A 21,329-nucleotide genomic window follows, 5' to 3' on the forward strand; every position below is an offset into this window, starting at 1 on the left:
ACAGCTTTTGTCGTTGCTGCAGAAAAAGTCGACCAATGATCTTTTGGTGTTGTCGAAACATCCCAAGGTCTTTTTCTCTTCTCCAATCCCAGGCTTTTCGTGGTGCAAGACAGAGAAGCCAGCAAAGACCTTATTAACCTGCAACCTCCAACCAGGTCTATCAAGAAGACTACCTTCAAGACTGCAAGCAAGAAGTGAGGAGCGTGTCCTTTGTGCCCTTGTAGGAGCCAGGTTGGGTTTTTTTGGAGGGAATAGAGTCTGAAAGGAAAGGCACCTTTGGTAGTCAAGGTGTTGAAGCAGGGTTATGTCATTCCCCTCAAAGCAGGCCCACTTTTGGTCAAATCACCGATAGTATTCTACCAGCCTTCTTGGCAAAATCAGAGAAGTGTACGACCCTCTCAAGGGAGTAGTAGAAGTAGTAGAAGATCAAAACTCAAAAAGGTTTTACAACAGACTCTTCGTGGTCCCGTAATCATCGAGGGGCTGGAGACCAGTTTTGGATGTAAGCACTTTGAATCATTTCGTCCTCAAGACAGAATTCCACAAGGAGATCAATGAGTCGATGATGTCTGCCATCCATCAGGGGGACTGGATGGTGACCCTGGACATGAAGGATGCATATTTTCACATCCCTGTCCATCTGGATTCCAGAAAGTTTCTCCGTTTTGTTTTTCAAAGAAAAGTTCTCCAATTCCAGACATTATGCTTTGGCCTGTCAACAGCACCTCAGGTCTTTTCTCGCATACTGGTTCCGCTGGCAAAGTGGCTTCATTTGTTGGGAGTAAGTAATAATAATAATATTAATAATAATAATAATAATAATAATAATAATAATAATAATAATAATAATAATAATAATAATAATAATACTGTAATGTAAAAATAATAATATCCTTTATTTCAACTTAGGGCCATATAGTACATGGAGTATGCAAAATACAGAGAGTAACATACACTATCTAGATACATGAGATAACATGATAAAAATTGAATAAACGGCAATATCCACACCATTGCTGAAGTAGTATAAAAGATTGTAATTATAATACTGGTAATAACAGCAATAACATTGGAGAAAAAATGCATTGAGAGGTATAATAGTTAGTGCACAGATTATATAACTTGAATTCCAGCTAGAGACCTTAGGTGGTTAAAGTAGTCAGGTCCAGAGGGCTAAATACAAAAGTTGAATGTAGAAAAACTTTAACTTGATAATATTCACAATATTAATGAAAAAGTTAAATATCAGCAATAACAGTAGCCATATAAATATAATAATAATGATAGATTCTGCAGAAGACACCTTACCAAGACAGATAAGTCATTTAGGGAACAAACGCTTCATTTTCCCATCTTCCCCACAATTTATATCTTCTTGCTTCACTCCTTAGGATGCTATTTCTCAGACTGGTTATCAGACTGGACATTGGTTGGCTTAAAATGATTTTTAAGTTGTCCAGGGGGTTTTCTATGAACATCTGTGTGGAGGAGTGGTAGCGAGGAGTGTTTGTGAGGCGTCTCAAAATATCATTGTGCACAACAATGATAGTGCTCATGGTCTCTCGGGTACAGTCCGTCCAGTGGGAACCTCCATAAATACTGTAGCAATATGAGCAGAAGAGCTACAGTTTCACATCTTGGTGACAGAGCAAACTTCCTTGCAATCATGTTACCAGTTGCACATAGTTTGCAACGCCTCTGATCAATGTCTGCTGCACCTTTTAGGTCGTCTGAGATAATGTGACCTAAATACGGAAATTCATGTGCGAATTCCAGCCGATGATTTCTGAGAAAATTTGTGATTCTGCAATATTCTTAAGTAATCTCAGGAGCAGCAACATGCAATGGGTCTTGGTTTCGTTGAATAGGGTATCAAATTCCTCTTCTTATTGGTGGCAAGTGTCGATGAGTCGTTGGAGACCTTGCACTGATGGGGAAATCAGAACCATATTGTTAGCATAATAGAGGTGTTTATAGTTTTCATTGACAGTGTATCTTTTAGTTTGACATTCAAGACATCTGTGTATGTATTATTTAGACGACTGGCTACTCAGAGCTCAGTCGAAGGACACATACATGGAGGATCTGTTGAAAACTCTCCATCTTACGAAGAAACTAGGTATTTTGATGAACACCGAAAATTCTCAGATCATTCCCACTCAACGGATTCTTTATTTGGGAATAATTCTGGATTCTCAGAATTTTGGGGCTTTTCTTTCCCCCGAAAGAATAAACTTTTGTCTCCTTTGCATCAGATGGCTCCTGTCCCTTCAGGAAGGCTCAGTGGCTCAATAGATGAGCCTTCTTGGAACACTGGCCTCAGATGAAAAGTTTGTGAAGCTAGGGAGACTCCACACGAGGCCACTGCAATTCTTTCTAAAAGCTAATAGGAACAAGAAAACATCACAAGATTCATTTGTGTTCCCAATAACATCAGAAATCAAACTGGAAGTCTCTCCTCCCATTGAACCCAAACCTAACCGTGTATTCCGATGCCTCAATTTGACCTGGGTTGGGGAGCTCATCTGGGGAACAGGGAGTTGTCAGGAATGTGGTCAGAAGAGTTCAGAATTTCCCACAAAAATGTAAAAGAGTTAAGGGTGATTTTTCTAAGATTGCGAGCCTTTTCCTCCCCAATTCAAGGGACAACAGTAACAATCCACTCAGAGAATTCGACGGCTGTCGTACATTAGGAAACAAGGGGGAACACATTCCTTTTCCCTTTTTTTAGTGACTCAGGAACTTCTCCTTTTGGCAGAAAGGAATCAGGTGTTGTTGCTGACTCGGTTCATCCAAGTCGCCAGAATCAGGTTCTTCCGACGGAGTGGACTTTTGATCAACTGGTGTGCAAGGACCTTTGGAGGCTGTAGGGCCGACCTTCCATAGACCTCTTTGCTACTTCGAAAATCCACAGACTCCCAAGATTCTGTTCTCCAATCCCAGACCCTCTCGCCTGGAAGACAGATGCGATGTTGCAAGACTGGAGCAGTTTGGATCTCACGCCTTCCCTCCCTTTGGTATGATCAGGTAGGTCATAAACAAGTTAAACTTTCACCAGAATGTAACAATGACTCCAGTTGCCCCCTTTTGTCCAGGGAAAGGGTGGTTACCAGACTTGATGCAACTATTAGTCAACTTCCCCAGGCTCCTACCTCAAAAACCGTGTCTTTTCAGACAACCACATTTTCAGAGGTTCCATCTAGGATTGTCCGCTCCAGCTCTGACCGGGTACTGACAGTCGGGTGCCTCGTTAGATCGAAAGGATGTTCTAAAGTTGTGAAGGCTATTGCCCAATGCAGACGACCTTTAGAGAGTGGTATAACAGACACACAGTGTCCTTTTCTGAAACGGCTGTAAGTCAAGTAGTTTACTTCCTTCTTTACTTTAGGAAGTCCAGGAAGTTATCAACATCTACGATCAAGGGCTACTATAGAGCTATGTTTAGTTCAGTTTTAAAATATAGAGGACTAGATTTGTCATCAAATCAAGATTTAAGTGACCTTATTAAGTCTTTTGATGTCACGAAACAAGTTAGTTCTGATTTCATTTCTTGGAAATTAGATGTGGTATTGAAATGGATTTCAGGGCCACCTTGCAAACCTCTTCAGTCTGCTTATGTCAGGCATCTAATGAGGAAAACTATCTTCTTAGTGGCTTTGGCAAAAGCAAAGTGTGTTAGCAAAATCCGAGCTATAGATAAAAGGATTGGATTTTCTCAGGGGAGGCAGTATGTTCCTTCTCTCTTGGATTCCTGGCAAAGAATGAGGACCCATCTAATCCGTGGCTGCACTCATTCACCATCAAGAATTTGATGGATATTCTCAGGCCTGAGGAAGAGGAGAGGTTGCTATGTTCAGTCAGGGTCTTGAGATATTACTTTCAAAGAACAGAAAAGGTTAGGGGCTCTTCAGACCTCCTTTGGTGCTTGGTCAGGGATCCGTCTTTTCCACACTCCGAAAATGCCCTATCATTTTTTAAAGAAATTTTATTGTAGAAACACATGCAGAAATCTGAAAAGACAAATTGGCTGCAATGAAGGTCAAGCCTCATGAAGTGAGTGCAGCCGCGACTTCTCTCGCCTTCAAACATAATATGTCATTTACTAAAATTGTGCAAGCAACATTCTGGAAGTGTAGGTTAGTATTTGCTTCACACTATCTATAGGATGTGGAAACTGTCTTTGAGAACTGCAACACATTAGAACCGATATCTGTTGCTGGCATGGTGCTGGGAGAGGAGGCATAGGGAATCTGACTTCCCTTTGCTCATTTTCACCTTGTTGTGTTAGTTTGGAAGTCTGGAGGCGCAATTGTGGCTAGAGTGCCCACTAGTCCCTTTTTAGTGGTTTGGCTGTGACAGTCTTTTATGGTTATGGTGTAGTGCAGTGTTGTTATTCTGGTCTTCGCTCAGGGCAAGGGCACCTTTTGTTGCTTTGCGAGCCAGTATTGTACTACCTTGCTCCAAAGCCACCACTCATGTAGAGGCGACTCTGGGCCAGACAGCCACATACTCTATGGGTCAAGTGGAGCACCGACCAGAGGCAGAAATGATCTGCAGTGCTCACTTGCCAGGTAAGAAAACAACAAGCATATTATTTTATGCTGGCAAACTTTTATTTCAATTTCATTACACTCTACACAATGTATTGAGATAGAATTTGTCCATGATTCCCCCTCCTTTAAATGTGGAATCAGCTATATAATTACTGGGTAAGTTCCATATAAAAAATTATATTTTGATACTAAAATGAGGTGTATATACTTACCCAGTAATTGTATGATCGGAGCCTACCGGCCTTCCCTCACATGGACATTAGAGCACAAAATGAATTGAAGCTCTTTGCCAGGTTGTTGCTACACCATTACCAACACTACCGTAGATTTTCAATTGTTAGGCTGCCGTAGGTAGGAAGCTCTTAGCTATATAATTACTGGGTAAGTATATAAAAAAATTAATTTTATTATAAAAATATCATTTTTATCCACAGTCACCTTTAAGCCTTCCCTCTAAAGACTCTTGCCACTCTCCAACACTTCTCCGTAGGTCTTCCTCATTTTTGGTAGTAATCACCAGATAATCGGTATACAACTCCCACAGCTCTTCATTCCTGATCTCTTCACTTAACACACCCATGACCAGCACAAACAAAAATGGACTTAATGCTGACCCTTTGTGTAATCCAACACTAACTTCAAAGTTTTCTGTTTCCCAAACTGCTGTTATTACTTTTGTGATCGTTCTTTGATATATCATCTCAACCAGCCTAACCAACTTTTCTGGGGCTTTCTTCTTCTTCAAACACCAAGCCGTCACTACTCTTGGGATTTTATTGTATGCTTTCTCTAGGTCTAGACCTCAAGGATGTGTATTTTTAAATACCCATCCACCAGTCCTCTCGCAAGTACCTCCTCTTAACCTTCGTGGTTATGGTGTTCCACTCACCCAAGTGTTCATTGAAGTATTCATCCTTGTCTCAGCTTGGGACATTTCACACAGGATGCGTTGGCTGAGGCATCTTGATGATTGGCTAGTCCTGGCAAGCTCTTGGTCATATCAAAATTTGTCAGGACCTGGGTTTAGCGATCAATTTTACACATGTAACTTACCAAGTAATTACCTAGAGCTGAAAGCTTCCTACCACGGCAGTCAAAATCTTCTAAATTTTGTGGTGGCGCCTGCATCGCTAGTGTAGGTGGATAGGACCCACCCAGTATCGGGACCGATGGGTACAAAACTGGTGAGAGAACCAATTTTTTTTCTGCCGGCTACCAACTAGCATCGGTGATTTTGGTGGTCATCGTTCGTCAATGTTTGGTTATTTCCAGTGTTCTTTGGTGACCTATTTCCGTATTTTGTGGTTTGTTTACATAATTAGATAGTCAATTATGTCAGTAACTAGGTCGTCCAGGTTATAGAACTAAGTTAACCAAGTTCTCTCATGATTCGCACACCAAATGCATTAAATGCAGGGGGCAGGATTGCTCCAAGGAATTGACTTGTTCAGAGTGTATGGATTGAGATGATTCTAAATGGAAAGCTTTAAAATCACATTTGGATAAACTACCTAGAGATAGGAAGAGAAAGGCGGCTCTCAAAGCCAAAAGTAGGGCTTCTGCAGAGAATTCTCCCTCAGTAGTTGAGGATTTACCTACTCGTGCTCAACCTCCTATTACTTCCGCAATTGTTAGCCCTCCTACTTCATTACAAGTGACTCCTATTTCAGGCTCCCATGATTCCATACCCAGTCCTGATGTGAAATTTAAAAAGAAATTTTATTTTCTTGCTAAGGCAATTATGGAATTAGGTGCCTCTTTCGGGTCTTTTGTGGAGAGCACGCCTCTCAAAAGTGCAGTGCAAAGTGAAAGTGCTGTGATTACTATCCCACTCCCCTGCACCGGGTAGAAGACGTACGGGAAGCCCAAGGGAGGGCAGAGGGGCTTGCCCCCACATAGTTGTCCCCTCTGTTGCACCTCTTGATGACTCTTAGACAGCGACAGAGTGCCACTGGAAAGGCGTCTCTTTCAGTGCTCACTGTCTTCAGAATCTTTGAATTCTTCTCCAGACAAGAGATGTCATCGTCGCAGACCATTGGCCTCTGTGCCTCTGAAGAGGCATTCTACACCTGTTGATGGCTCTCCTCCCCCTCTTAAGAGATATAGGGAGGTCGGAATCGATCTATAGCCGTCTTGCAGTCTTCAGGATTGCTCAGAGTCTTTCTCTGGTCAGAAGTATACTTCTCGCCCAGTATTAGCGGCCAAACGGGCACCTGTTTCGGAACGCCCATCTTGTAAAGAGATTGTTGTGTCTGCTAGTGTGCATCTAAGAATGGTTGCTGGTAAGAAGGAGCATGGGAAAGCCTCCATTGGTTTTCCTCCCTCTAAGCTTATAAAGAAACCTTACTGATACTTCGTGACAGGTGAGTCACCTTCCCTGGGAGTTTCTGCCTCCTCCCATGGGGGACTTCTCCTGTCTAGTGGACTCAACCAGATGTACGGCATTTGCGGCTGCAAAGGTTTTCTTTTCATCACTGGAAATCGATCACCTGGTGAAGAATACCTTCAAAATTTTAGGAATTTTCAGTTTCTTAAATTTTACTGTGGGTGCATTGGCTACTAAGATAGAGAGTTGTTCTTCATTAGTGGAGATCTGTCTACAGATTGGCTGGGATTTTTGTCTTGTACAGACAAAGCTATAAGGGAGAGTTTTAATGAAGCTGCCTCTCTTTTTGCTATGGGCCTCTTAAAAAAGAGAGTTGTGGTCTCGTTTATTTCCAAGGGTGTCCCGTCAACACAGAAACCTGCTATTTTTTTCATCGCCTTTGGATAAGGCTTATATTTTTCTGCAAACTATGGTAAAAGACATACTTTCAGACTTGCAGGATAAGTCCACAACAGACCTTCTCCGATTGTGTTAACAGCATACTCGAAAGGACCTAAGAAATATTTGGCCCTCTCACAGGAAGTGGAGGCACTTATCCGCAAGAGAACAGTGGAAGAAGTGTTGGATCACGGAACAGAGGGGTTTCACAACCGACTCCTTGTAGTCCCCAAGTCATCGGGGGGCTGGAGGCTCATCCTGGATGCTCTGAACATTTTTGTCGTCAGGACGAAGTTTTATTTGGAGACCAGTGCCTCAGTCTTAGTCTTTTTACATCCAAAGGATTGGATGATGACTCTGGATGTAGAAGACTCGTACTTCCATATTCCCATCCATCCGGAGTCGAGGAAACTTCTTCACTTCGTATTCAATTCAGAGCTCTCTTTTTCAGCCTGATGTCAGCTCCCATAATACTCACGAGAGTCCTATCCCCTCTTGCTAAGTGGCTACAACTGATGGGGATCATCTGCTTTTACCTCGACAACTGGCTTCTCCGTCCTCCCTCAAAGGGAGAGTGCGTGGGAGACTTGAAGAAACTACTAATGCTTTTGACTCAGGATTTGGGAATTTTCATCATTGTGCACAATTCTGGACTCTGACTTTTGGGACTTTTCTCTTGCCCAAGCCTCTAAATGTTTGCCTTCAGACAGTCCAAGAGTTCCTAGATCAGAAGTCCTGCTCATCTCTTCAATAGATGCACCTGCTGGGAACCATTGATTCACTGGAGCATTCCATGAGGTTGTTCAGGTTACACATGCTCCCACTTCAGTTTTACATGAAGGTTTTATGGTCCAGAAAGATGCAGCAGGACTCTTTTACCTTACCTGTTTCCAAGGAGACAAAAACAGACCTTCAGTGGTGGTTGTCTGTGGACACTACAAGAAGGGAAGTCACTCCGACCACAGAACCCAGAGCTGAAATTCTATTCAGATGCATCGGATCTCGGATAGAGAGCCCTCTTGGAATCACAAAAGGTGGCAGGGTTTTGGTCAAAGGACCAGAAAGCCTTACACATCAACATGAAGGTGTTGGCAATATTTCTCGGACTTCAACACTTTTCTTGCCAAGTGTCCGGGAAGATAGTAGCAGTGTTTGCAGACAACACAACCTTGTCCTACACCTGCAAAGAAGGGCGCACTTACTCTTTCATTCTTTACCAGACAGCGAGGGATCTTCTGCTATGGGAAGAACAACATCAAGTGACCATCCTCACTCTCTTTGTTCAAGGCAGACTAAAATTCTTGCGGACGAACTAAGCAGACAAAACCAAGTTTGCATGGGACTTAGGAGGCTTTTAGGACAACCGACAGTAGATCTATTTGCTACAGTAAAAAACCATTGACTTCCGACCTTCTGTTCACCAGTTCTGGACCCTCTAGCATGGGTGACAGATGCCATGCTTCTCGTTTGCTATGATTCAGGAGGTATTAAACAAATTTTCAACTCATCAGAATGCTTCCATGATCCTAGTAGCCCAATTTTGGCCGAGGAAGTAATAGTTTACAGACCTTCTTTGTCTCTAAGTGGACTTCCCAAGACTTCTCCCTCAGAAAAAGTCTCAGTCTCTGCTCAAACAGCCTCACCTGTTCAGGTTCCATTAAGGATTATCCGCTCTTTCTCTTGACAGGATTTCGACTGTCAGAAAACTGGTCAAAGCAAAATGCTTTTCAAAGCAAGCTGCAGAAGCCATTGCTAGATGTCGTCGATCTTCTACTAGCAGGCTCTAACAATCTAAGTGGGCAGTCTTCAGAAGTATGTGTCGAAGACAAGACACTGTAACTGAGATTGCAAATTTTTTGCTTTTTTGACGTCTTCCAGGAAGTTATCCTCCAGTACCATTAAGGGGTACAGGTTGATTTTGAACTGTGTTTTCAAGCACAGATGTATAGATGTTGGTCTCAACCAGGAACTCAGTAATCTTATTAGATCTCTGGACACTTCTAAATCGGAGAATACTAAATCAGTTTCATAGAATCTAGATGTAGTACTGAAGCGATTTCTGGTGACTCCTTTGAACCCCTCCACTCAGTATCACCTAATAATCTCACGAAAAAGACCCTCTTCCTTGTAACTCTGGCTACGGCCATAAGGGTCAGCAAATATCAGGCAATAGACAAAAGAGTAGGGTTTTCCCAAGGAGATGCTGTCTGTTCTCTTTCCTTTGGATCTCTCGCCAAAAATGAGGATGTGAACAAACCCTGGCCACATTCTTTTACTGTTAAGAACCTGATGGACATCATCGGACCAGAGGAGGAAGAGTGACTTTTACGTCTGGTAAGAGCTGTACGCTACTATTTACCGAAAAACGGATAAAAATTATAGAACCTTCAAATAATCTTTGATGTTCTGTGGAGTCTCCGTCCCGCCTGATGTCAAAGAACTTCATATCCTTTTCTTGAGGAGTTTGATAGTCGAAGCACACTCTCAGCTGCAGGAAGATGTATTGCCATCCATTAATGCTAAGGCGCATGAACTGAGGGTAGTTGCAACTTCTCTCACCTTTAGACATAATACATCTTTAGAATCTATTATGCTCTCTGCATTATGGAAATGTAGGTCAGTGTTTGCTGTACATTATTTAAAAGATACTGAAACGGTTTTCGAGAATTGTTCCGTGTTGTGTCCTTTGAGGAAAAAAGCAAATGGGGCATACTGTCCCTCTACTATCCTCTGTTATTGTTTTTTTGGTGTTGAGTTTTGGGAAGCCAGGGGTTAGTGGATATCTGAAGTACGCAAGAGTCATAATGGTAGGGTATTACTGGTTGGTTTTTATAGTATAGGTGAAGTCATTGTTTTTATTTAGTCTAAGCCCAGGGCAAAGGCACCAGTTTGTAACTTTCGACAGTCATCCAGAGAACTTCTATGACTGCAAAAGTTAAGGGAGCATCGACCAGAGGTAGTATTAATCTGCAGCGCTTTTTTATCAGGTAAGGTACAATGAGTACTTTGAAAATACTTGCAGACTTTCTATGTTGAGTCATTGCTTAACTTTTAATCTAATATAGTACATGTTCATGATTCCCACCTGTATAAACGTGGAATCTGCTACAGGTAATTTACTTGGTAAGTTACATGTGTAAAAATGACAATTTTATAATAGAATTAGATTTTACACATACCAAGTAATTACATTATAGCCCTTCCCTCCTTCCCGCAGATGGACATGGCAGACCAAACGCATTGGTTCTCTCTGCAGTTTTGTGCCCATTGGTCCCAAAAGCTGGCGGGTCCTGTCCACCTACTACTAGCGATGGTGGCGCCACCACAAAATTTGGAATATTTTGACTGCCGTGGTAAGAAGGTTTCAACTACAGGTAATTACATGGTAAGTATGTGTAAAATCTAATTTTATTATAAAAATGTCATTTTTGAGAAGGATGATCTCACACCCAAGTAGAGGGTAAAGTATCTGGTATCTAGCCACGCTGATAGATATGGCATCAGCAAGAGTCTGCCCCTCAGACTCGCATATCAGAAAGTTCAGAGAGGCAATGCAGTTATTCCTGTCTCAATAGGAAGAACCACCTCAGCAGTGCCAAGTCATTTTGGGTCACCTGTCATCCTTGGAGAAGCTGGCCCCTCGTGAGTAGCCTCACCTTCGTTTTGTTCAGTGGAGAATGAAGGAGTTTTGGTCTCTGTAAGGGAGTCCCCATTCTTCCAGATGCTTTTCTCAGAGAAAGAAAGGAAGGACTTATCCTGGTGGTTCCAATCCTGAGGTGCTTCTGTTTGTCGATACATCGACTGAGGGATAACACACACCTGGAAGAGTTGCTGGTTTCAGGTGTGTGGAACCAGGACTTTAGACAGATCCACATCTGGATCTCAAAGGGGCATTTTTGGCTCTACAAGAGGTTCAGGAATCGGTGATGGCGGGCACTCCATGGTGTTCATATCAACAATATAGTAATACCTCAATCTTACGCTATTTTTGTGCGAAATCACAATAGCGCAAACTTTTCATTGGAACATAATTCTTTATCATACAAGAGTATTTCAAAGATATACAAAAGCAAATGCAACATTTTGGAACTCTTGAAAAAACCTCCAAAAGTGTTTGTTTAATTCCCTGTGTGATTTATAAGTTTTCAAGCTTTTATGTTTGAATTAGATTACATTGAATAATGAAAATAATAATTCTCTCTCTCTCTCTCTCTCTCTCTCTCTCTCTCTCTCTCTCTCTCTCTCTCTCTCTCTGTTGTATGTATGTAATCTTCATACACTCCTATAGTTTTACCCACCATTTACTTTTTTTTTTTCAAGGGTAATGTATTAAGCTAATTTTTTAATGAAATTACAGTAACTTTAATTTTATTCGAAAGTTAGCTTAATACTTATGGGTCATGGTTAAGTGTTTAGACTCTAGAAATATGCATTTATGAGCATTTTTAGAGACCGTGCTAAACTTATTGGAAAATCCTCTTGCACAAGGTGATCTACAACCTAACCTCATTTAAGTACAGGATATTACTGTACAACTGTATAGTATTGGCATAGGTCAACAAGCAGAGGAATTGGTTTTCCTTCAGCTCCACATGTTGGTAATGCAGGTTCATGAGTGGACGGTAACACGATCAGTAGAGCTGTCAGCCAGGTAAAACCAGAACATAGTGGCAGACAAGCTCAGTTGCCAGGGTCAGGAGATAGGGTCAGCGTGATCCCTACTCCCAAGACATTACAGAAAGATTGTTTAATATTTTGGGGCTTTCTAGCTATAGACCTCTTTGCAACCTTGCACAACAGAAAGCTCCTGGCGTTCTGTTCATTTGTGCCAGACCCATGGGCAGCAATAGAAGACACTTTCCAACACCCATGGGACAATCTCCAAGGCCTATGCTTTTCTTCCATTTTGTCTGATTCATTGGGTGATCAGCAGGGTCATGATCACCCCAAATCTCAGATGACCCTGGTTGCTCCCAAGTGACCACTTGCCAAGTGTTTCCAGACCTGCTAATCTACTTTCCTACGTACCAAGAGAGATTCCCCCTTGGCACAACCTGCTGTGCCAGCTGCTCATAGAGAGGTATCCCCTTCCTAGAGGACTTTGCTGGTAGTGATCAAGACAATATACTATTCTGTCCAGTTCGAGTGTTTTGGTGCAATCTAAAGAGGTTTCAACATCTCTGTCCTGAGTGTCGACAACTCTTTGTTAGCGCTGGCTCGACCAAGGAAGATGCGTCCAAAAACAAAATTATTTTCTGGCTTAGTGAGAAAATCAAGAGAGCGTACTCTACTTCTGACAAGGTAGTTAGGAGTACTTTCTGAGTAAGAGCTTACAAGGTTAGGGGCATTGGTCGGTCCCTTGTATTCTGGAAGAACCTGTCGGTTCCACAAGTACTAAGGGTGGAAGTGTGTTCGTGAAAAACTACATTCACATCCTTCTACCTTTGGGATGTTGCGCAAGGGTCCATGGACACTTTTTTTTCTTGGGTCCTCTGGTGGCTGGTCAACAAGTTGTGTAACTCACCTGGCTTCCCTAGAGAGACAGGTAGCATCTTGCCTAAGTTGTTCAGTTACAAAGGGAGAGTGAGAGTGAGTGACTGGCCTCCTCTTCCCTTTATCTTTTTATACCCTTTCTCGTCTGTAGGGCAGAGGGAAGGTTGGCATGTGATACAGGTGAGCTACATAACTGAGTACTGTACCCTGTCTATAATCTAGAACTCTGTAAGTTAATAGGTGCATGTCCATCCCCTCTCTCTAGCAAGGGAGAGAGGAGCTGACAATTAAATAAAACCCATTGGTTTTATATTTCATCCAAAACCTTTTTGAATAAACGATGCTATACATGCCCATTAATTCGTAAGGCCCAGAAGACTGGCAGTTGAACATCACATAAGCTTAACAGGTCAGAGGCACAGTACTCCTTCCTCTGCTCTACAAGACCAGGAAGGAGGCCCAGGTAAATTGAGGTACTAGTCAGTTCAGAGATTTACTGAGAATCCTTCCATCAAAAAGCAAGTTTCCATATGTAAAGACCGAAGGTTTATATTTGTTTATGAACAAACTACAAATATTTTAAGTAATTTGTATTTTTCTGAGCCTCAAGCCACCCCTCATTCTGCTACCTGAGCCAAAAGGTTAAAATGAAGCATAAGGATAGGGATGGGCGGGACTCCCACTCTACTGTTGATAGTTAACCACCTTATTTAAAGTTAAACGGCTGTTTTCCCAGCTTGCGTTGCAATTATATCCATATGTAAAGACATTCAGGTTTTTATATTAGGAAAAATACAAATTACTTTAAAAAAATTGTAATCATTCCAACTTTGCAGCATTGAAAACCAAAAGGCTTTTTACTGTATTCATTTTTATTTATGTATGTATACATTCATGTAGATTTTGGTAGGGCTGGAGTTAAATGTGGATATATTGCTTAGTCGCAAGACATGCATATGCAGATACACTAATGGAGGAAATGCTGTAATATGAGATTTTCATAGGTATGCAAACCAAAATCTTACATCATATCTACCATTGCAGCCTCCCCTCTTTGTTCATCAAAACATTCACTGAAAGATACTCCTTCATAAAAAGCTCTGGTTTTTATAGCTCTGAAAAAATGTCATATTTGAAGAAATGAAGGAGCACATACCTCCCAAGACTGTCATCAGTGTTGCTGGTCATAATAGCTACTCATGTATTGTATCCACAATAACAATCAGTGAAACTAATTTGAAAACTTTCATCTCTCTTCAAATTACTACTCAATTCACCCTTACTCTTTTTTCTTATTATTATCTACTGCATCTATGGATAATATGGTGTTATGTATAGGTGGGTCACATATAATTAAGCATTTGCTGTGTACTGTACCCTTCCTGCTGTTACCCCACAAAACTCTTATGCTGGTCTCTTGCGTTTTCTATTCTTGCCTTTTGAATTGTTAATAAGAAATGTTCATAAGTAATTTGTATTGTAGTGTCAAGCTAAGAAGGTTTACAGATGTGAGGTGGTGGGCGACAATATTAACTGTTAATCTATTGTTGCATTGTTGCCTCAGGAATGTTTTGATGCTGTGTCTGGACAACGTTTGGTAGGATTGTATTCATGTTTGGATAGAACTATCAAATGCACACTTTGTTAATTGGCTTGAAACCTTTATGGGAACCTGAATTGAATTTGATTTATTATTTTGCTGCTTCAGTTCTGGCATTATGTTTCCTAACTCTGTGTTGCATTCTTTGATTGCAGAAGAACCTTCCTTCCTTCGTCAGTTTTGATTAGCATCAGGATTTTGGGAAATGCATGTTGTTCATTGGTACTACATGGGACATTACCAATAGCAACTCTTGAAGTGTATGAGACAACAGTGAATTATTGTACGCGTATTTAACAAATTTAAACAACAAGTAAAATTTGTTTTGAATATTAGATCCATACATCAGCAGTGAAATCTGGTTGTAGTCCTTCAAGATATTGTACTTAACTTTTAATAGATTTATTCTGTAATTATTTGTAAACAATTGTGTGTTAAGAGTTGTGAATTGAAGACATTGTCATTACAGAACAGGACAGGACATAAGGCTAAAATGAATCCAGGATATTCTTTCGAATTTCCTTTGAAAAGTGAAACTGAAGGTGCATTATCACTGCCTTCCATAAATCAAGAAAACAGCAATATGGCTGCCTTTAGTGGAACCAGTGATGGAGACTTTATGTCTCTGGATCCATTGATGGACATCAAAATAGAGCCAGAGGAATTCTGTGAGTCTAATGAAGATGATGAATATTCATATGAAATGAATTCAACAGTGAATGAAAAACATCCACAAATTTTCAAAAAGGAAGTAAAACAAGAAAGAAGGATCTGTGACAATAGAGAGAAGCCTTTCGAATCCACTAACTGTGAGAAAGCATTTTACAAGAAAATTAATCTTACAAATGATATCACAAATCCTACCAGAGAGAAATTCATATGCAATGACTGTGGGAAAGCATTTCCCAGGAAAAATAATCTTATAGTTCATATGAGAACCCACACTGGAGAGAAGCCATTCATTTGCAAGGAATGTGGCAAAGCATTTTCCCACAAACCACATCTTACAAGTCATATGAGATTGCATACTGGAGAGAAGTCATATATGTGCAAGGAATGTGGCAAAGCATTTTCCCGCAAACCACATCTTATAGTTCATATGAGAATCCACACTGGAGAGAATCCATTCATATGCAAGGAATGTGGGAAAGCATTTTCCCAGAAATCAAATCTTATAGCTCATATGAGAATCCATACTGGAGAGAAACCATTCATGTGCAAGGAATGTGATAAAGCATTTTCCCAGAAATCAAATCTTACAAAGCATATGAGATTTCATACTGGAGAGAAGCCATATGTGTGCAAGGAATGTGGGAAAGCATTTTCCCAGAAACCACATCTTACAAGTCATATGAGATTGCATACTAGAGATGAAAAAGAAACAACATGATAAAATAAACCAGTTAAGGCAGAGATCTCTCAAATGACCAACTATATGAGAGATTAAAATCACTCACAAATCTGCTCAAGAAAATAAGGAAAATAAAGATAAAATACAGAATAGGGGATGAACAAATGAGTGGAAAACTGGCAGAACACCAAGCCCATATAAAGGCCCTGGCTTCACAAATAGGAAACAAACAACAAAAGATAAAAGTTAAACAGATAAATAGGCAGTTTGGTGAAAATCCAAAGATTGTGTATAGGAAGATTATGAAAGAAAGTGGAGGTACGAACACCACCGAGCAAGTAAGACTTAGAGAGATTTCGAAGCTACTGTTTGAAGACTCCAGACAACACCAAGAGAATTTATGGATTGACACCATTAGGCAGAACAGTCAGAAACAGCAAATGCCACCAATAAGGTTCACCATCGAAAAAGTAACAAAGAAAATAAGAGAATATGATCATTTCAAGATAACAGTAATATGGCTTGGATACATTAGAAGAAGGCATTTGACACCCTGCCGTGCACAGGGATATTCAAATGTATGGAATTAGACAACATCAATGAGGAAATAAGATCTTTCTTGGCAGCACAGATGAGGAAGTGGAAGACCACTCTCTGTCTAAGGGGAAAGGATTCCAGAAACTTTGGTGTACATAAAAAGAAGAAATGATCTCCAGTATTCTCGCTGTCCTGTTCATTATTAAACTTAAGTTCACCAGGAAGGAGGGCCAGATAGTAATTCCAGACATAAAGATCCAAAGAGGAATATTCCAGGGTGACAGCCTCTTACTACTTCTATTCTGCTTGACCATAGATCTCCTTAGTAAAATCTTGAACAACATTAACACTTGCTATGAAAGAGTGAACCACCTTCTCTTCATGGATGACCTGAAGTTGTTTTCAGACTCAGAAGAAAATTTGGAAGAACAAGTTAGGATAGTCCACCAATTCTCAAATGACACCTGCATGGAATTTGGTTCGGACAAGTGTGCCAAGAGTACGATAAAGAGAGGGAAGAGAGTAACATCAGAAGGCATAAAGGTAGAGAAAGACATATTCGTTGAAGACCAGGTGGAGGAGTCTGCATGTAAGTACTTGGGAATAGAAGAAAACACTGGTATAGAACACAATTAAGTGAGAGAAAAGATAAAGAAAGAATACATCAGCCACTTAAAGAATTAACACCAAAGAACAAGATCATTGCCATAAACCAGCTGGCAATACCATTGGTGACATATGATTTTGGCATTGTAGACTGGCCACAAAGTGAGTTAAACAGGGTGGATATTAAAAGACTCTCACCCTACATAAAGTCACATACAGACATCAGTGTATGGACAGAATATATCTCCCTCACACAGAAGGTGGATTAGGAACCAGGCCTACAGAGCAACAATAGTAAGTATAGGGCAGTACTTGAAAAGCTCTGAGGATGAAAACATCAAAAAGGTTGTCCAACACCATAATGGAGCCCTGAGCCAATTAACATCAATAACTAAACAGGCTAAAAACTTTGCAGATCTGATAAAAGGTAAAAGACACAGAGGATACCAAACAGACCAACAGCAACAGTAGCCACGAAAACTAAGCAGAAATACAGTGACAGAGGAGAGGGACTTAAAATAAAAAGGTAGAAAGACCATGGAAGGATAGGAAGAGTTCAAGAAGAATTGGAAAAGTTACATTGACAAAGAAGAGTCACTTAGATGGATAAGAAATGGAGATCTAGGTTATGATGGAGAAAGACTGATAATAGGAGCACAAGACCAAGACCTCCCGACAAACGGCTTCAAGAAAATGCCAGGGATATCAGCAATTGACCAGTGTATGTTTTGTCATGCAGTGGTTGAGAGTGTTAGTCATCTGATATCAGCCTGCTAGACTCTGCTTGCAGATGGTCACTGCACAGCCCACCACAACAAGATCTGTAAATATATATTGAAAAATATGTAAAGAATACAGAATTGAAGTGAAAGGAAAAGTTTGGGAGCATGAACCAGATCCAATCACCTCCAATGGGGCTTTACCATCCTTTATGACAAGGAAATGCCAACAGGAAGATATATAGAAGGAGGTGCTATGAGACCTGATATTGTGATCTGGAACAAGGAGGAGTAAACAGCGAAGATTATAGATGTGACAGTACCCAGTGACTTTGGCCTCAATAGAGCTGAAAGGCATAAAATAACAAAATACCAAGACCGGAAGAATGACCTGAAAAGCACATGGGAACTGAAGGAAATAGAAAAAAATACCTATGGTGGTAGGAGCAACAGGACTTATAAAGAAAAATCTGAGAAAATATCTTCAGGGTATACAAAGTTGCCCAGTATAGATGAGGTGCAGATTTCTGCCCTCAAAGCAATGGTAAACACCTTGAAACGAGTCCTTGGATATAAGGCTAGTGGAATATAGAGGTGCAACCATAGACCCCAGGCTGGGGCCCATTGCACCCCTGATATAAATTGAAAATTACGAATAACATGGTAAGCCAGAGAGAAACTATATAGTTGCTGTATATGTCAAAGAAGTTTTTCTCAACCAAGTCCTCTCAAAAGACAAGAGAATTCACACTAGACAGAAACTGTTTACTTGATCTCTGTTCAAGTAATTTTTATTACATGATTTTATTTAACTAGACTCCTGCATCTGTTTTGAATGAAGGTGTCTCAATAGGTGTGTGAAAACTCATGCTAGAAAGAAGTCAGATCCCTTATCTGCACTTGGTTTCGGAGAAGTCTTTTTTTTTCATTAGGTTTTTTCATTAGGTTCATCTTAGAATGAATGTGTTAACTCAGAACTCAGAAAAAAGACGTCATTCTTCCACACGATGTTGAAACAGTTTTTCTCTTGTAGATTCATAACATAAGTGCGCACGCATGGAGGATAGATATTGGTCTTTTACACTGCATGTTGTACTTTTGTCTTGTATTCTGCAAATCACAGTCATTGGTTCTGAATGCCACTGTTTTTCAGGTGTCAAAATGCACAAGCAAAGTCACTCATCAGCGAGGATGTTCAGTTGCACTGACAGATTTGTTAATGTTTTGCACCCCAAAGTAAGTTGCACTTGATGTGGAGATAATTATTGTGAACTTGTCAGCAAAACTATAGAAAAAAAAAGCAAAAGTAACCTCAGGGACGGTAAAAAGAAAAGCCATATTTATATTTTTATGATCCAATTCATGACCATCATCATTGCTGTTACTTAAAGAAGAGAAGGAGAATCTGGAGGAGGGTCTCACTGAAAATCCAGATCTCTTCATTTGCAGTCTTTATTGGAAGTCAAGGCAGAGCCAAAGTATTTTGGCCAGAGTGAATTTGATGCAAAATGGTTGTGTAACCTTCATGCAAAGGTAAAATAAATTACTTTTAGGTTTTTCTTACAATTGTTTTCAATGAACACTGTACAGTGCTAGGTTAAGAAACTTTCCTTTGCCCTCTCCACTCTTCTTGTTCGTGTAATTTTTGTATGATTTCCAAATAAGGCATTAGTATTGTCTTTGGCTGACATGAAGTTTTCTTCTTTTTATTATTCAGCATTGTGCATATATGCACATGAATAATTGTAAGCTTGAATATTACCGTGAAATGTTATTCTTAGTGGAAATAGAAAGGATTGATATCTTCATTAAACTTCAATGAAATTTAGGTGCATTTTTTATTTGATTATTTTTATATGTTCTTGATTTTAATCTTCTACAAAGAATGTGCTACAGCATTTGTAAGTAAATCCTAATGCCTTGTATTCACTCACTAAATACAGGGGACTGTTTAATATTTTGTTTTAGGTTAACCAGTCTGAAGTGTGGAGAAGACTAGACTAGTTATGTAAATGACTAAAGTAATGTGTTATTCTGATTAGATTAAACCTCTTTTTTACTTCATTTCATTGTATAAACTTTTGAAAATATTGATAAATAATAAAAGTTGTTTATACATAAAATTTTTCATTTGACCCCATTAAAACTTAAATAATATCAGTATAATATTCTACACTGCCAAAAGTGAATGAATGCACCATGATTTGGTCTAAATGCACCGAGTATCTGGTTCCAGTGCACCTCTTCCCTACTGAAGTACATCTTTCCTTGTGATCCCAATGCACCTTTGGCGAACTGTATAGATGACTATACTATTCACTTTGCAGGATTATTTTCTTTGATAAAGTGAATCAGTTTAAAAAGTCTGAATAAAAACAGAATATCACAAAACCAACAAACACATCCTACTATGAGGGAGAAGTTTAAAACTTGACTACCTTACTAGGTAGCTACCTCTTAATTCAAACTGCAAGAATAGCTGTTTCTGTAGCTGGTAGTTAACTTCTAAAAGAAATGACTGTGCTAACTACTCCTTGGGACCTGTGGTGGCTGCTCAACAAATTGTGTAGCTTACCCAGCTCCTTTATCAGGACAAGGTTGCATCTCTTCTTAGATGTGCAGTTGGGGAGACGGGAGAATGAATAAGGGAGTGACTAGCTTCTCTTCTCTGCCCCTTCATCCTTCTGCTTCGGGGAGGAGTGGATCCAGCCGTCACATGCTGGAACTCATGACCGATTCATTTAAGTTTTGCAATGGAACAACCATTCTATTTACCTTTATAGAGTATAGAAACAACTGTCCCTTTCCCTAGCAAGGGAGGTCCTTGAGAAGAAGACAACCCTTCCCTCTGCTTATATTTGCCTTACTGTCTTTTAACTCTCGGATTCATCCCAACTTGACTTTGTGTGGGGTTATGTTTCTTCCTTCATTCGAAAAAGCCCAGAAGTCTGGCAACCGATCACACAGTCTCTGTACTACGATCAGTTCATCAGAGACAGACTTCTTCTACCTGAAGATCTCTCAAAGACTGAGTTTATCTTGATGCTTGCATGGTTTCTGCATAATGAGTATGGGAAAAAATATCTAAACTATTATCATGACACTTGAGTTGAGGAGGAAGTTACCAATGCCTAGTCCAAGTGCCTACTATTATCCCAAATAGCTGAAGGTATGATTGAAGGCATATTGACAGCAGACTCGATATGCAGTAATAAGCCACAAATAATTTAGACCTCTGGAGACCTGATCCGAATGTCAATATGACACCAAGCTGTATCTTGTAAGAGATTTTAAGTCTTGGGGTTATTACATTTATAACATTTAAAGCTACTTATTATCCCTTGCCATACGGGTCACAAAGGCAACCCTTGTTCTTTTTGTTTCAGAACTTCAGTATTGAACGAACATTGTAGGTGGTAAATGTAATCGCTATAGTGGATATTGACAGGCTAATTTACTGAGGAACTAAATATTGAGTAGACTTTAGTTTCACTGTCCTAACTTTCATTTAATCACTAGTGTCACCGGTCTAGTTGGTCTTCGTGACCATAGCTGTGTGGAATTTAAGTGTTGGAATAAGGTACCTACTACAAAGCCACATTATGGCACTCTGTTACGTCTAATGGAACGGAGGGCCTAACCAAAGTAGGCAATTTGTAGAGAAGTTTTTTCTGTTGGGTTTTAATGTAGTTTGCGCAATTTGTGA

At 40.2% G+C, this 21,329-nt stretch overlaps 1 protein-coding gene across 2 annotated transcripts in view; it reads left to right on the plus strand.

Annotated features, from left to right (window-relative positions):
• LOC135204739 (gastrula zinc finger protein XlCGF7.1-like) overlaps positions 1–21,329 on the plus strand; it is a 61,821-nt gene that overhangs the window by 17,137 nt on the left and 23,355 nt on the right. The window contains exon 2 of one of the 2 annotated variants that reach the window (XM_064234896.1): positions 14,566–16,651. The exons of the other annotated variant lie outside the window; for it this stretch is intronic. Coding sequence (XP_064090966.1) covers positions 14,904–15,800 — 897 coding nt within the window. The 5' untranslated portion in view covers positions 14,566–14,903 and the 3' untranslated portion in view covers positions 15,801–16,651. Of the gene's footprint in view, positions 1–14,565; positions 16,652–21,329 lie in introns of those variants that run through there. 2 annotated transcript variants of the gene reach the window in all.

This window comes from Macrobrachium nipponense, chromosome 47 (assembly GCF_015104395.2).
Source record: "Macrobrachium nipponense isolate FS-2020 chromosome 47, ASM1510439v2, whole genome shotgun sequence".
NCBI classification, from domain to species: Eukaryota; Metazoa; Arthropoda; class Malacostraca; order Decapoda; family Palaemonidae; genus Macrobrachium; species Macrobrachium nipponense.